We start from the raw sequence: 16,786 nt of genomic DNA, 5'->3' as shown, positions 1-16,786 counted from the left end.
AACTTCCCAAACACCTTTGCACCTTGCATGCCTGAGCTCTGTGTAGTATACCAGGGAATACGGATGAAGTAGGGTTGTATATGACAGTGATTTGGAAATTAGAAAGTATTATGATACTTTTATAACCATGCATAGTTGTATCTACTGCCCATTAATTTTGCACACTGATTGTATAAAAGGAAATTACACATCCAGAAATGTTTAAAATAGATAAAACTCTGAAATTAATCTAGGAAAAAGGGGTCCTGAGGGTGAAATTCTATAACTTGGTTCCTTTTTAAGATGAGATATTTAATCCCATGATGAAAGATATTCTAGGACAGAAATGACAGGGGCATAACCTAGGGGAGGACCCAGGAACCTATGATGTCCCTATCTGCTGTTAATCTATGATAAGTTTGGTGCTTTTTAAGATTTCCTACAAGTGGATTTTATTTTGATAAAGAAAAAGGAGACATTTTTAAAGTTTTGGGTGTGTTTGTGTTACGTGTTAACAAATTGTTCTCCCTCCAAGTTGTACCAGATCACCATTTCACTAACAGCATGTGAAATGCTCGTTTGATAACATTCTTACCAACAATGATAGTAGAAACTGTAAAGATTCACTGCCAATCTATTCAGCAAATATGGATCAGATTATTTACATTAGCACTTCTTTGAATAATAACAAAGTTAAACTCTTTTTCGTATATTTGTCCATTTTTATTTCTACTTTTATGAATTATAGATTCATTCTTTTGCTTATTTTTTTAAGGAATAAATGGTTTTATTGATTAAAAGAATATGTATGTACAAAGATATAAATCCCTGTCTTATATATTGCAAAGAATGAAAAGCGAATTACAAATGATAAAAAATAAAATTAATCATTGAAGATAATTTAGTCCTGGGAAATCTTCCCATGAGCAGCTGTGAGAGTTCCATCTCTTCTCATCTTTCATAGGGAGATAACCACAACACACGTATCCCCATTCATTCTAAATTATGCAATTAGAGAACTGGAGGCAGTAGAATGGAGTCAAAGATGTTTCATAAACATCTTAAATTCTATGACCAAAATTAAGACTAACAAAAGGGCAAAACATGTTTGACGCTATTTTAAGATAACATTACACAGGGCTGGTAGTGATGTCTGATAAAGCAAACACAGCAAATAATCATAGACTCTAGACAGTAAGTAGATGGGCGTATGGGTGTTCATTGTATAATGCTTTACCTTTTAATGCATATTTGAAAGTTTTCATAATAAAATATTGGGGGGGGGGGAAAGGTAAAATTTACCTTCTACACGAATACATTTCCATGCCTGTGTTATCTGTTGGGCTAATGTTGTCTTCCCAACCCCCTTAAAAAGAAAGACATTATGTAAAACCTAAGATAATATCTATTTTCCAACAAAACACAATTTTTAAAGATTATATTAATAGGTACTACAATTACTTAAATATTATCAAGTAAAATTTTTCCATACAATAAATAAAGAATAGACCCTAGGTATGAAATATTTATAGCTTCATTTTTCTCTGTTAACTGTCCCACTTGTCACATTGTGTGAAGTGATTTAAGTTTTTTTTTTTTAATTAATAGTCCTGAAACCAGGAAGGTGTACTGTAATGGTATTCTAGCTATTGCCCTCTTCAATTGTTAAATTTTATAATTCTGAATACAAATCATTGTGATAATATTGTGATTCATCATTTTATTTCCTTCCTAAAGTTTATGATTGTGAATGACTAAATGTAAAGACTTCCATATAGTAACTTTCAAGAGCAAAAACTTGCTTCTTAATAGACATCTTTGAAAAGTATCACAGTTTAAAGATAAAAGCTCACTTTAATGAAGTAATGTTTACATCTGATTGCTTCCACTGTTGACTTTTAAAACTCTACTACGTTTTTAGAAACATAATAAAAGTTATTGGAAACATTTCTTGACTCTGTCCCAGGGTCGGTAGAAAAGCAAGTCAAGAATTGGGTTCAGTCCTAAGACTCTGCTATTCCGGAGAGGCTTTTATGTTAACTACCTCAGGCCCTTTAATGGTAGCTACCAACTAGCTCAGTGGCTGAAAACAGTTCTCATCTAGAGGTCTTACTAGAACTGCCTAGGAAGGAAAGCTATCTTACAACAGCCATTCTTGGTTCCTTCCTGTTTTGTGGAAAACTGATAACATAGGTCCACTAACAAACTGTGGGTGAAGATGAAGCACATTCCCTCTCAGGAGCTTTAGACACTGATGGGAGAATCTTCTGTTTGTCTCTTTAGAGTCCTGCCTTCACATATCCAGAGAGCCTCACAACAAACTTCATAGAAGTTTTATGTGAAAATTGAGTGTGAAATAACTTTGGATCACATACTATTAATAATTGTCATGGAGCAGTGCTTTGATGAGTTAATTTTTTCATAATATAAAAGCAAAGATAAATACAACCTAGGTTCCTTTTCAGTAATAGTGTACAAGAGGAGAGAAAGTTATAATTTACAAACAATACTATATCAGCGTTCAAGTCATACAATGAATGTCTAAAAAACACTCAAAAAATTACCACATTATATGTTTTTCATTTTTATATGGTAACAGTAGATTATGACTTTAAAATTTTTAAATGATATTAAATAATAAGTTAGAAGAGATAACTTACTGGTTTCCCAAATACAACAAAGCAAACAGGTTTAGACAACATAAAGTTTATGTCAGCTTCATCTTCATTAAATATATCCGCAAAAGGATGCTTTTCTGTCTTCTCTTGAGAAGTCATAATACAAAACACTATAGTAAGAAAGAGTAAGATTGTTAAAGTGCCTAATTTAGGAGAAATAGGCAGGTAGGTTGGGGAGAACTAGAATATTCTGTGAATTTACTAAGCTCAGAAGCCATTCCACTCCACTGAGAGATGGGTTTTGCCAGTAATGGCAAATAAATTAAACTGATCTATTAAAACAATACTTGGTTCATAGTTTGAGACAGAAAGCAAAAGCTAATATATGCTACATAAAAAACAGCTAAAATAAAGTCTCTTTGAAAGACTAAATTAAGGAAAAAATACACACATGTACATATACACATGTATGTTTTGATGTGTGTATTCTATTAAAGGTCAAATTAGTGTACACACAATCACCCAAAAAAAGCTCAATAACAGACACTTAAAAAAATCAAATTAAATGCTATATGTATGCACACATAAAAATTTGTCTATGGGTATGTATGTAGGGCCTACTAGTGGCTCTAAAAGAAATCCTGATGGAAATGAGAAAATATGTAGAACTGAAAAACAATGAAGCCAATATATAACAAAATATGTAAGCTTACAATTTAAGAAGTTAGAAAAAGAAAAATAGGAAAAATAGAAAAAATATTTTAAAAATTAATAAATTAGGAAATAAACATTACACAAAGAAGGTCAAGAAAGCTAAATAGTGGTATTTTGAAAAGACTTACAAATAGAAAACTCTATCAAGATTTATTAAGAACAGAAGATAGAAAGCACAGACAATATTAGACATTAGTTTTTTAGAGGTGTGTTTTCTCACATCTCAAAACTAAGATTTTCCTATGTTTTTGTTTTTTATTTCTTTCATTATAGTCAGAGAATGTTCTCCATGTTATAACAATTCTTTGAAATTTGTCAAGTCTTATCTTATGGCCTAGCACATGATAAATTTCAAAAAAATTCCCTAAATCTCTGAGAAGAAGAAACAATTTATATTTGTTTGATGTAGTATTCTTTAAATGTTGACATCAAGTTTGTGAATTTCATTGGTTAAGTCTTCCATAATGCTTACTGAGTTACTGTCTACTTGATCAAACAATATTCGACATAGAAGGAAGCAAAACAGAGAAAATAATGCTGCAGAGAGATAATAAGATGCTATCATAAAGTTATCCCAAATAAATGTGAAAACTTAAGCAAAACTGACAAATTACTAGAAAAATCAGCTTCTTAAGAAAAAGAAAAACTTGAGTGGTTCTATAACCATTAAAGAAATGGAATCAGTAACTATAAGTCTTCCCACAAGGAAACCAGATGGTTTTATTGCAGTGCTCCAAGTCTTATAATTATATAGACAGTCTTTCAGAAAAATGATAAAGTGGAGACTTCTTACACCAGTTTATGGGTCTCATATAACCTCCATACCTAAACCAGAGAATAGCACAAAAAAGCAAAATTATATGCCAATTTCATTCATGAAGAAGATTCTTAAAAATCCTAATCACAGTATTAGCAAGTTGAATTTAGCAATATATGAAGAAGATAAGATCATTACACTAAGTTGGGTTTCCCCAGGAATTCAAGGACAGTTTAATGTGGGAAAATTAATTTTCATATTAAAATAAATTTAAGGAGAAAAACTATATGATCATCTTAATAGAAGTATGAAATAATTCAGTACCCTTTAATGGTCACTAAAAGATAAACCTCTTACCTACTAAGAATAGAAGTTCTTTTATTGGTAAAGTGTATGACAAAAAGATAACCATTATATCTAATGATTAAATACTTAAAATATTCTTTTTTTTAAAACAAAACTGTAATTATTTCCAGATGATATGATTGTTTACATAGAAAACTTAAATATACCACAGATAAATTTTAAGAATTAATAAGATAGTCCAGTTTGCTGAATTCAAAATCATTATACAAAATTCAGTTGTATTTCTATAAATCAAAAATAGCTAGAAAGTGTAACCAAAAATAAATATGACTTAGCAGCAAAAACATAAACTAATAATTTAATTAGGATTAAACAGAACAAAAGATATACAAGCCCTTTATGGAAAAGTTATAAAACCTTATGAAAATATTTTAATGAGCAGACTTTCCATGAAAAATGGACCAAAACTTTGTCCTAGTAGTCTGGGAAATTGCTCATGGAACCATGAAAAATGGATTAGAGGGGAATATATGCATGTGTGTGCGCTCAGTTCACTTCAGTTGTGTTTGACTCTGTGACCCCATGGACAGTAGCCCGCCAGGTTCCTCTGTCCACGGAATTATCCAGGCAAGAACACTGGAGTGGGTTGTCATTTCCCTCTCCAGGGGATCTTCCCAACCCAGGGATTGAACCCGCATCTCCTGTATCTCCTGCACTGCAGGTAGATTCTTTACCATTGAGCCACTGGGGAAGCCAGAGGGGACCATATCCTTCCAGGTAAATGTGATATGGTTACATTTTCTGTGGAAGTTAAGAATATTTGAATAGGCTTAAAATACCAATATTATTTTAAGATGACAATATGAAACAAGATGTAGTAAGAAATAATACTAATATACTAAAAAATTGAGATGAAAACTTCATGAACTAAAGGCCTGAAATTTCAAGATTAGAAAAAAAAATACCGTGAAATTAGTATAAAATGTAGTTGTAAAGGGGAAAATGCATCTAAACGTTTTCAAGAGATCATGCATTTATTAGGGAGTCTCCATAATATACAGTAAAATCAGGGCCCTGAAGCCTGGGATGGAGATATGTAGGTGGATGTCTAAGTACCTTGAGTCTTGAACCCCAAATTCTCTGCATTAACAGAAGTAGTTTTCTCATATCTGGAAAAGAGCAGCTTCTCCTTGCCTCACCTGAGGCAGATGCCTCAGAAAACAAGCTTGACCTTTACAAGGTCTACCTTTATTTTCTCTCATAACTTCTAGAGCAGTAACTGGGGTTAAGTGTCAGCCCAGCCCAACTGCAGGCACTGGTCAGGAAGAAAGTTATGCAACTAAAGAGCTCCAGGGCCTGACTGTGATGTATCAACAGGAACCAGGAGAAAATGCCTAGGAAAGATCTTGAGGGTGCCAGGTGGGGGGAATGTAGACTATCCAGTTGGTTGATATGTGGGCTCTCTCACACTACTCATAGTTTAACATCCTAGCTAGGACACCTAAAGTAAATCCTAATTTTCACTGCTGGTAAGGTTACTTGATGCTTGGGAAAAACCAATAGACTATAGTAAATGAGGTGAAAATGCCAGACTGCCTTAGAGGGCATAGAGAAAGGTGTTAAATACTCATGGAGTATACTCCCCAGCCCTTCTCCAAGAGAACCTACAACCATTAACCAGAGAAACAGACACTCTGTATATAGGAATATTCTCCTTTTTCACAAGCTATAGGACACAGGGTCTGAGCTGATATCAACACCAGCAGATCCAAAATGCCATCATAGCCTCCTGTTAGAATGAGGGCAAATGGAGAACCAGTGATAAATGGGGCCTTGGCTCAAGTCCATCTTATAGTGCATCCAAAGTGTGTGCAGGATCACTCTGGTTATTTTCATGGTTCTTGAGTGCATAACAGGGACTGCAGCTGGCAAAACCTTCACTGGGGTTCCCTAACTGTAGAGTAAGGGCCACTGTGTAGAAAAGGGCAAGTGGAAACTTCTGAAACCGCATACCCACTCCTTAGCTTCTGGCCAAGATAAACAATAGTAAATCATTCTGAATGAAATGGAAGAGTGCTACCCCTAAACTGTTTAAAAGATGCATCATATTGTTGTATCGGAGAAGGCAATGGCAACCTACTCCAGTACTGCCTGGAAAATCCCATGGATGGAGAAGCCTGGTAGGCTGCAGTCCATGGGGTCGTGAAGAGTCAGACACGACCGAAGTGACTTAGCAGCAGCAGCAGCATGTCGTTATATAGTTGCTCAGTTGTGTCTGACTCTTTTGTGACCCCATGGACTGTAGCCCACCAGGCTCCTCTGTTCATGGGATTTCCCAGGCAAGAATACTGGAGTGGGTTGCCATTTCCTTCTTCAGGGGATCTTCCCAACCCAGGGATTGAAGTTGTGTCTCCTGCATTGGCAAGTGAATTCTTTACCACGGAGCCTCCAGAGAAGCCCTTAAAAGATGCACAGTCCTGTTTAATTCTGTAGTCTGAATTTCTGCAAAAACCAGACAGATCATGACAGATAATATTGGGCCACTGTAAACTTAACCAAGGGGCAGCCCTAATTTCAGCTGCTGTGCAGAGCCCTTTTTCTAGAGGGACACAGTTTCTTGTACTTGATATGTAGCTACTCAACTGGAAAATGTATTTTTTTCAATACACACCAAGGAGGAGGGTCAGAAGCAGTTTGTATTTACATAGAACAGTCAGCAGTAAACATTTAATCTTACCCCAGGACTCTCCTGCTCTTTGTAACAAATATAGTACAAGGGGGTCTTGTTGATCCACAGTATTGACAATACCAGGCCTGGTAAGCAGGAAATAGCCAGTGTTCTAGATGCCCTCATAAGATATATGAGCAGCAAAAAGTGGGAAATAAACCTTTAAAGACTCAAGAACCTGTTATAATATATTGGTGAAGTTTTCAAAGGCCAGTGGCCAGTCATCTGGGACATTCTGAGACATTCTCTCCAATATAAAGTACAAGTTACTATACCTTACACCTTCTACTTCTAAAAGGGAAGTGCAATATTTTGTAAGTGTCTTTAGTTTTTGGAGGCAACATGTAAAACATTTGGGAATACTGTTCTGATTCATTTAAGGGGTGACTTGGAAAGCTGTCACCTTGGGCTTCCCAGGTGTTGCTAGTGGTAAAGAACCTGCCTGCCAATGCAGGAGATGTAAGAGGCTTGGGTTTGATCCCTGGGTTGGGAAGATCCCCTGGAGGAGGGCATGGCAACCCACTACAATATTCTCACCTGGAGAATCCCATGGACAGAGGAGACTGGTGGGCTGCAGTCCACAGGGTCGCAAAGAGTTGGACATGACTGAAGCGCGGAATCCCTCCTTGGAAAGCTATCAGTTTTCAGTGGGGCCAACAGCAAATTGCCAACATTCGTTTGATCATAGAGAAAGCAAGGGAATTCCAGAAAAACACCTACTTCTGCTTCATTGACTATGTTAAAGCCTTTGGCTGTGCGGATCACAACAAATTGTTGAAAATTCTTAAAGAGATGGGAATACCAGACCATCTTACCTCACTCCTGAGAAACCCAAATGTGGGTCAAGAAGCAACAGTTAAAACAGGACATGGAACAATGGACTGGTTCAAAATTGGGAAAGGAGTACGTCAAGGCTGTATATTGTTACCCTGCTTATTTAACTTATATGCAGAGCACACTATGGGAATGCCTGGCTGAATGACTCACAAGCTGGAATCAAGATTATCAACAACCTCATATATGCAGATGATACCACTCTAATGCAGAAATGAAGAGGAACTAAAGAGCCTCTTGATGAAGGTGAAAAAGAGTGAAAAAGCTGACTTAAAACTCAACATTCAAAAAATTAAGATCATGGCATCCAGTCCCATGCTGCTGCTAAGTCACTTCAGTCGTGTCCGACTCTGTGCGACCCCATAGACGGCAGCCCACCAGGCTCCCCCGTCCCTGGGATTCTCCAGGCAAGAACACTGGAGTGGGTTGCCATTTCCTTCTCCAATGCATGAAAGTGAAAAGTGAAAGTGAAGTCGCTCAGTCGTGTCTGACCCTCAGTGACCCCATGGACTGCAGCCCACCAGGCTCCTCCATTCATGAGATTTTCCAGGCAAGAGTACTGGAGTGGGGTGCCATCGCCTTCCCCAATCCAGTCCCATAACTTCATGGCAAATAGATGGGGAAACAATCAAAACAGTGACAGACTTTATTGTTTTGGGCTCCAAAATCACTGCAGGTGGTGACTGCAGCCATGAAATTAAAAGACACTTGCTCCTTGGAAGAAAAGCTATGACAAACCTAGACAGCATATTAAAAGCAGACATTACTTTGCCAACAAAGGTCTGTCTAGTTAGAGCTAGACAGGGGTTTTTCCAGTAGTCATGTATGGATGTGAGAGTTGGACTATAAAGAAAGCTGAGCGCTGAAGAATTGATGCTTTTGAACTGTGGTGGTTGGAGAAGACTCTTGAGTCCCTTGGACTGCAAGGAGATCATACCTGTCAATCCTAAAGGAAATCAGTCCTGAATATTCATTGGAAGGACTGATGCTGAAATGGAAGCTCCAGTACTTTGGCTACCTGATGCAAAGAACTGACTTATTGGAAAAGACCCTGATGCTGGGAAAGATTGAAGGCAGGAGGAGAAGGGGATGACAGAGGATGAGATGGTTGGATGGCATCACCGACTCGATGGACATGAGTCTGGTGTGTTGCAATCCATGGGGTTGCAAAGAGTCAGACACAACTGAGCAACTGAAGGGAACACATTTACCAGTTGGAAAATCCTCTAGCAGTGAGTTCTGCGATTAACAGGGGGCCCATCTCCTGGGAAACCTAGCACTTCTACCTAGGCTAGGTTAGCTGCCATTCCAGTACATCTAACACCTCACAGTAGGTGCTCAGTAAATATTCGCGGAATGAAGACATTATCCCCTGAAAAGGGAAGTGGGTTGAAAAAGCGGGATTTATGGAGATCCCGGTTCAGTTTTCGGAGAAGGCAATGGCACCCCACTCCAGTACCCTTGCCTGGAAAATCCCATGGGTGGAGGAGCCTGGTGGGCTGCAGTCCATAGGGTCGCTAGGAGTCGGACACTACTGAGCGTCTTCACTTTCACTTTTCGCTTTCCTGCATTGGAGGAGATGACAACCCACTCCAGTGTTCTTGCCTGGAGAATCCCAGGGACGGGGGAGCCTGGTGGGCTGCCGTCTATGGGGTAGCACAGAGTCGGACATGACTGAAGCGACTTAGCAGCAGCAGCAGCAGCAGCAGTTTAGTTTTGCAAGAAAAGGCACTGGTTTGGCGTCCCCGCAGGAGGTGGGATTCCATTCATGCGACACCAACGTGAATCTGAGCGGTGAATTCCGACCCCTACTTACCTGGCCTCAGCAGACCCCGGCAGACCCCACCGGTTGGCCGCAGCCGGCTCCCGGGACGGTCTGTTGAGCGGTTGCCAAGGGATCTGTTGAGCGGTTGCCGAGGGAACCCAAGGCCGAGAAGAGCGCAAGGCCTCTTGGGGGGCGGGACCTACGGATGGGGGGTCTATGATTTACTGACTTATTTTCTCTTTTTATTAAATGTCCACTTTTGTACCAAATTTTGTATTCATAATTATAATACACTCCTTTTCACAAATATGGACAGTGATGATCAAGGAGGGTACATGCATTGTATATGTTCACGTACATCAAAAGAAAGAAATCTTTTAACGCAGAACTCCAAAGCCATTGCTACACCGTTACACTCCGCAATTCACTTTTAGAATTTAGAAATGGTTAAACTTATGCACAAACAAATATGTGACAAAGTTGGAAATTTCCAACTTTAGGTGATTAAAAGAAATTACCTGAACCACACACCCTCTGGATAATATGAATTCTGTTGATTCTCCTAAGGGTAAAAATAGACAAAGAGATGGGAGGGAAAAACAGACACTCAGAGAAAGAACACAGCTTTTCAGGAATATAAGGGCAGAAGTGGAAGGAGGCAGGGAAAATAGACCAACTTGGGAATGAATCTGTCCGCAACTCGGAGAACCGCTTCAAAAGAAGCAGTCCAGTCCCAAATTATCCACTTTTCCAGAGAGAAGGACCACAGAAGGGAGAAATTCAACTAAACCGGCAACGCTCTTCCCCTCCCACTTTTCCTCCTGCCAGCATCAAATATGGCGCTCTTTGCTTCCTCCCCCGGCAGCACGCAGGTTCTGGAAAGCTACACCACCTCTCTTTGGTAAATCCTCCAGCCCCGCCCCCGCGCGTCTGGGGCGGGGCTTGCCTGGAGGTGGGGCGTAGGGATCCGGAAACACCTGAACCGTATTAGCTATTCCCTTATAAATTTAGCGTGCAGGCAGTGTTTTTCCCGGCTGAACTTGGCGTCCAACTGCTAAGGCGTCTCCTCTTCGAATCTTTTGGGGGCAGCCCAGAGGCTGCGGCAGTTTGGGCCGCGGCCTGGTGCCCTGCCGTGGGGGCCCCCATATTAGCTCGAGCCATGCCCGCGGCTGCTGCCCCCATCATCAGCTCGGTTCAGAAGCTGGTCCTGTACGAGACTAGAGCTGTGAGTACACCGCGCCGTGGGGCGCCGGCGGGAGGATGGTGGCCGAGTAGGTGTGGGACAGAGACAGCATTCTCCCCCTTTGCTCCCCCCATTTTCTCAGTTCCCTTATCCCCGCAGAGGGGAATGTGTCCGGGGCTGGGGGTGGGGTTGGGAGTGGGAGCGGTCTTCGCCTTGTCATCGCACCCAGGGCACTGCTGCTTTTGCATGCAAACATTCCCACTTAAAGAGCCACGGTCGGAGCACACGGGCAACAGGTGTTTGTGGTATCTCAGAAACTGTTAATGGGGCTTTATACGAGTTAACTGAATTCTTTTCAACTTTCAGAAAGGCTTAAGAGTTCTGCAGTTCACTGGTTGCAGTACAGGCAGGGGTATGGAGAGTATTTTTGATCATGGCACAGCATTGCTGAGATTGATGTTAATTACGTGCGCTGTACTTGCTGACGTATTTCTCTTGATTTGAAAGGAAGGAAAAACGTATTTTCTTTAAAGACAGTCGATTTGTTTGTATAACATTGTTTTGCTTTTCACTTGACTTTTCCAGCGCATTTTATTTTATTTCGTCAAATCGCCATGAAAATAGTTATTCGTAGAATAAGCAGACTCGTTTTTAGGTTACTGCTGCTGCTGCTAAGTCGCTTCAGTCGTGTCCGACTCTGTGCGACCCCATAGACGGCAGCCCACTAGGCTCCCCCGTCCCTGGATTCTCCAGGCAAGAACACTGGAGTGGGTTGCCATTTCCTTCTCCAATGCATGAAAGTGAAAAGTGAAAGTGAAGTCCCTCAGTCGTGTCCGACTCCTAGCGACCCCATGGACTGCAGCCCACCAGGTCCCTCCGTCCATGGGGTTTTCCAGGCAAGAGTACTGGAGTGGGTTGCCATTGCCTTCTCCCACATACTATGTTTAAAATACATCAATTTCAGCCCATTAAGCCGAGCATGTCTGAGGACTGGCTGATATGTGAATGTTCTTTCTAAAGCAAAATTCATATTATAGGGCTTTTCTGCTCAGAAACTTCAGTGGCTCCCATTCTGAGGAGAGGAAACTCTGCATCCCTTAAGTTGCCATTTAGTTACTGGCAACTAAGTAGATCCAAGGAATTTTAAAAAATGGTCAGTCAGTTCAGTTGCTCAGTCGTGTCCAACTCTGTGCGACCCCATGAATCGCAGCATGCCAGGCCTCCCTGTCCATCACCAACTCCCTGAGTTCACTCAAACTCAGGTCGAGTCGGTAATGCCATTCAGCCATCTCATCCTCTGTCATCCCCTTCTCCTCCTGCCCCCAATCCCTCCCAGCATCAGAATCTTTTCCAATGAGTCAACTCTTCGCATGAGATGGCCAAAGTACTGGAGTTTCAGCTTTAGCATCATTCCTTCCAAATAAATCCCAGAGCTGATCTCTTTCAGAATGGACTGGTTGGATCTCCTTGCAGTCCAAGGGAGTCTCAAGAGTCTTCTCCAACACCACAGTTCAAAAGCACCAATTCTTCAGCGCTCAGCTTTCTTCACAGTCCAACTCTCACATCCATACATGACCACTGGAAGAACCATAGCCTTGACTAGACAGACCTTTGTTGGCAAAGTAATGTCTCTGCTTTTGAATATGCTATCTAGGTTGGACATAACTTTCTTTCCAAGGAGTAAGCGTCTTTTAATTTCATGGCTGCAGTCACTATCTGTAGTGACTTTGGAGCCCAAAAAAATAAAGTCTGACACTGTTTCCACTGTTTCTCCATCTATTTCCCATGAAGTGATGGGACCAGATGCCATGATCTTCGTTTTCTGAATGTTGAGCTTTAAGCCAACTTTTTCACTCTCCTCTTTCACTTTCATCAAGAGGCTTTTGAGTTCCTCTTCACTTTCTGCCATAAGGGTGGTGTCATCTGCATATCTGAGGTTATTGATATTTCTCCCAGCAATCTTGATTCCAGCTTGTGCTTCCTCCAGCCCAGCGTTTCTCATGATATACTCTGCATATAAGTTAAATAAGCAGGGTGACAATATACAGCCTTGACGAACTCCTTTTCCTATTTGGAACCAGTCTGTTGTTCCATGTCCAGTTCTAACTGTGGCTTCCTGACCTGCATATAGGTTTCTCAAGAGGCAGATCAGGTGGTCTGGTATTCCCATCTCTTTCAGAGTTTTCCATAGTTTATTGTGATCCACACAGTCAAAGGTTTTGGCATAGTCAATAAAGCAGAAATAGATGTTTTTCTGGAACTCTCTTGCTTTTTCCATGATCCAGCGGATGTTGGCAATTTGATCTCTGGTAATGGTAGCAGGTTGTATTAATGAGAATAATAGCTAATACTCTTGGAAGAGTTATATAGTCCAGGCACTGGTCAAAACACTCTACATAGTTCATTATTTAATCCTCATAAAACTTCTGAGACAAATATTGTTGCTATTACTATTATTTGGTAAAGGAAAAAATGAGGCAAAGAAAGGTTAGGACGTTGAATGGTGTGGGCTGGTAACTGGCACCAGGCGCAGAGAGTGTGTAACTGGATGGCAACAAATTGCGTATATAAATTGAGAGTAAATGACTAGAAATTTTCACAGCAATTTGACAGAGTAATTGTATTTCAGATGAATCAGACAAACATAGGGCTTATGGATAATGTCTTTGGTTTTTTGTTTTCAGCTTTATTATGGAAATTTCAAGAAAATACAAAGGAGAATAATAAACTCCCATCTAGCCATCACCCAGCTCCAAAATTACCAACATTCTGTCATCCTCTATTACCTATAACTTGTTCTACTTCCACCCACCACATATTATTTTATATGGTTCTTTTTCTTTAAAATGTACATAAATTGAACGTGCAAATCTAAGCTACAGAATTTGGACAGAAGCATACATGTGTAACCACACCCCTGTGTTGTCACAGAAAATTCCCTTGTGTCCATATCTGGTCACCTGTCCCTTCCTTCCTGGCAATTAATATTCTGTTTTTTAAATGTTAGATTAGATACACCCGTTAAAGAATTCTGTGTGAATAGAATTGTGCACACTGTCTTGAGTCTCTTGTCTTTTGCTTGGCGTCATGTCTTTGATGTTCATCCTTGCTGTGTGTAACAGTAGCTTCTCCTTATGGAGTACTCATCCACTGGATACGTATTCCACAGCTTTGTTTATCCCTTAACAATATTGGCTTAGAATGTTACCACGTTTAGACTGTTGTCTCTTACTTACGTGTCTCAGAAGTGTAGGCCAGGGAAGCAGTATGAACCAGGGGAAGGGCTGTCCTCCGTCTCAGGTCACATGCAGACAGGAGATAGAAAGCAGGGTAGCAGACGCATTAGTACATTTAAGGTGGTTGGAGTGGAGGTCACTAACTTATTGGGGGGCTATTTTAAAAGGTGCTCTGGGAAAAGCAAACCAGGAATTTATGGTAGGACTCCTCAGCTCACTGGTTTATCTAAATGTCCACACTGTTGGTATGAGCAGGGAAGAATACTGAAAAATGCCTAGAAACAACTCAAAATAGTGTTTTTCTCATCACACTCAGGTACAGTGGATCTCACTACTTCTTTTTTGAAATTCACTTTAATTGTTATGTTTTACTGCAGTAAAGTTGATTTAATATGTTGTGTTTATTATAGGTCTACAGAATCTTTTTTAGTTCAACATACAGATTCTTTACTCAAATAGGTAGCAACAGGGTGTTGAGTAGAACTCCCTTGCTATACAGTGGGTCCTTGTTGATTACCTGTTTTATATGTATTATTGTGGATTTGTTAATCCCAACCTCCCAATTGATACCTTCCCTCACCTTTCCCTTCTGGTAACCATAATTTTGTATTCTAATTTGGAGACTCTGTTTCTCTTTTGTCTGTTGGTTCTTGGGCGTCAATGTTCAGATCCCACCAATATGTGATATTTGTCTTTTTTTTTTTCTGACTTACATCACTCAGTATGGTGACAACTACTTTCATGCATGTTGCTGCAATAGGAATTGGCTCATTCTTTCTTTTTCATGACTGAGTAATACGCCATTGTGGACATGTACCACTCTTTCTTAATGCATTCTTCTGTCCTTGGACATGTCTCTTGCTTCAAGGTCTTGGCTATTGGAAGTAGTACTGTAGGGTACATTTGGGTGCAAGTTTTTTGTTTGTTTGTTTTAAGAATTCTGGTTGTCTATGAATATCCTGTTAGGAGTGGGACTGATGAAATATATATGGTATCTCTGTTTTTACAGTTTCATAGTTCTGTATTGTACCGTTATCATTCATACACTCCTGGAGAATCCCATGGACAGAGGAGCCTGGCGGGCTGCAGTCCATAGGGTCACAAAGAGTCAGGTACAACTGAGTGACTAACACTTACTTAGCAATGTAAGAGGATCCTCTTTTCTCCACCCCTACTCTAGCGTTTATTGTTTGTAGACATTTTGATGATGGCCATTCTGAACACCAGAAGGTGATCCCTTCTGATTTGCATGTCTCTAATAATTTGTGACTTTGTACATCATTTCATGTGATTTAAAAAAAAATAGTGTCAGTAGTACTTGCCTTTTCATATTGTCTTGATGACACTTTGCCCTTTGTAAAGATTTCTTTTAGAATACTTACTGAAAATTTTGAGGACAGGTATCTTGCAGCCCAGCGGTCCTTTTGAATATTGTCCCCTGAGCAACAGTTTTCAAGTTGTTTTTGCGTCAAACGGCCACAAGGCGGCAGCATTTCTTCGAAGCCCAACTCTGCCTCCTTTAGCAAACAGCCTCAGTGGAAGTCGTGGTTTAAGGTTGTATATTGGACTGGATTGTGCCAGAAGCAACACCCTAAAGCTTGGATCTTGTTGCTTCCTATTTTTCCCTAGTGTTATGTATAGTTTTTCTTTGAGTAACAGTGATATACGGTGTTCTGTGTGTATAGAATCTTTTACATTTGCACATATACGTATATCACTTGATCTTCAAATTCTTATGTCATAGAGATTATTACAGAATGTTGAGTAGACTTTTCTTGGTATACTCAAGTCCTTGTTGATTATGTATTTTGTATGTAATAGTTTTTATTCGTTAATCCCAATTTCCTCATTTATTCCTTCCCAACATCTTTCCTCTTGTGTAATGATAATTTTATTTTTGACTGTTGTGAGTCCGTCTGTCTTTGGTCAGTTGGTTTCTTGGTATTAATTTTTACATTTTCCCTCTAAGTGATATATGATATCTGTTTTTTCTGAGTAACATCTCTCAGTATGCTTAGAACTAGGTCCATGTGGGTTCCTGCAGTTGGTATCATCTCCTGTTTCGTGGCTGAGTCTCGTTGCATTGTGGACATATGCCACTTCTTCTGAGTTCATTCATCTCTCTGTGGGAACTTTGTTGGCCCCAGGTCTTTGGCCTTGTAACTGGTGGTGCAGTGCAGATTTGGATGCATGTTCCGTTTTGAATTCTGGTTTTCCCTGGATTTTCTCATAGGCGTGGGGCTGTGGATCATGTAGGTAGCTCCGGTTTTCCTTTAAAAGCACCACACGCTGTTCTCTAAAGGGAGTTCAGCCAGTTTCATCCCACTTGCGTCTTAGGAGGCTTTCCTTTTCTCCAGGCCCTCTCCACTGTGGATTCCTTGAAGACTTACTGATGATGGCCATTCGGGCTATGGCATTGTGAGGCCTCACTGCACTTCTGATTTGCATGCCTCTAAGAAGAGGGGAATTTGTGCACCATTTCATGTGTTCTTTTCTTTAACTAAATGGTGATAATAAAATTGACTTGTAGTTGGCTCCCTGAAAGTCAACCAGGTGTTGAATTTTTCCGGATTACCTACTTCAGGACATTTATTGACAGAAAGCTATCATTTACAACCCTGCAATTCTTGTGAATATTGCATGCCCAATAAGCATTGATTTTAAAC

General features: G+C 40.0%; 2 protein-coding genes across 8 annotated transcripts in view; one reads left to right on the top strand and one right to left on the bottom strand.

Annotated features, from left to right (window-relative positions):
• The window catches only part of AK9 (adenylate kinase 9), a 116,920-nt gene extending 106,358 nt beyond the window's left edge, over positions 1–10,562 (bottom strand). For 3 of the 7 annotated variants that reach the window (XM_070795982.1, XM_019967226.2, XM_019967225.2), the window contains exons 1-3: positions 9,753–10,195; positions 2,640–2,767; positions 1,282–1,345 (exon numbers count right to left, since the gene is read on the bottom strand). In XM_070795982.1, the coding sequence (XP_070652083.1) occupies positions 1,282–1,345; positions 2,640–2,756 (181 nt within the window). In that variant the 5' untranslated portion in view covers positions 2,757–2,767; positions 9,753–10,195. The other 4 variants (XR_002181411.2, XM_019967228.2, XM_070795983.1 and 1 more) reach the window with 3 other exon arrangements.
• Positions 10,563–10,648: 86 nt separating this feature from the next.
• Positions 10,649–16,786, top strand: part of FIG4 (FIG4 phosphoinositide 5-phosphatase) — a 172,215-nt gene continuing 166,077 nt past the window's right edge. The window contains exon 1 of the mRNA XM_019967222.2: positions 10,649–10,926. Coding sequence (XP_019822781.2) covers positions 10,861–10,926 — 66 coding nt within the window. The 5' untranslated portion in view covers positions 10,649–10,860. The remainder of the gene's footprint in view (positions 10,927–16,786) is intronic.

This window comes from Bos indicus, chromosome 9 (genome assembly GCF_029378745.1).
Source record: "Bos indicus isolate NIAB-ARS_2022 breed Sahiwal x Tharparkar chromosome 9, NIAB-ARS_B.indTharparkar_mat_pri_1.0, whole genome shotgun sequence".
Lineage (NCBI taxonomy): Eukaryota > Metazoa > Chordata > Mammalia > Artiodactyla > Bovidae > Bos > Bos indicus.
This window is presented reverse-complemented; position numbering and strand designations above follow the sequence as displayed.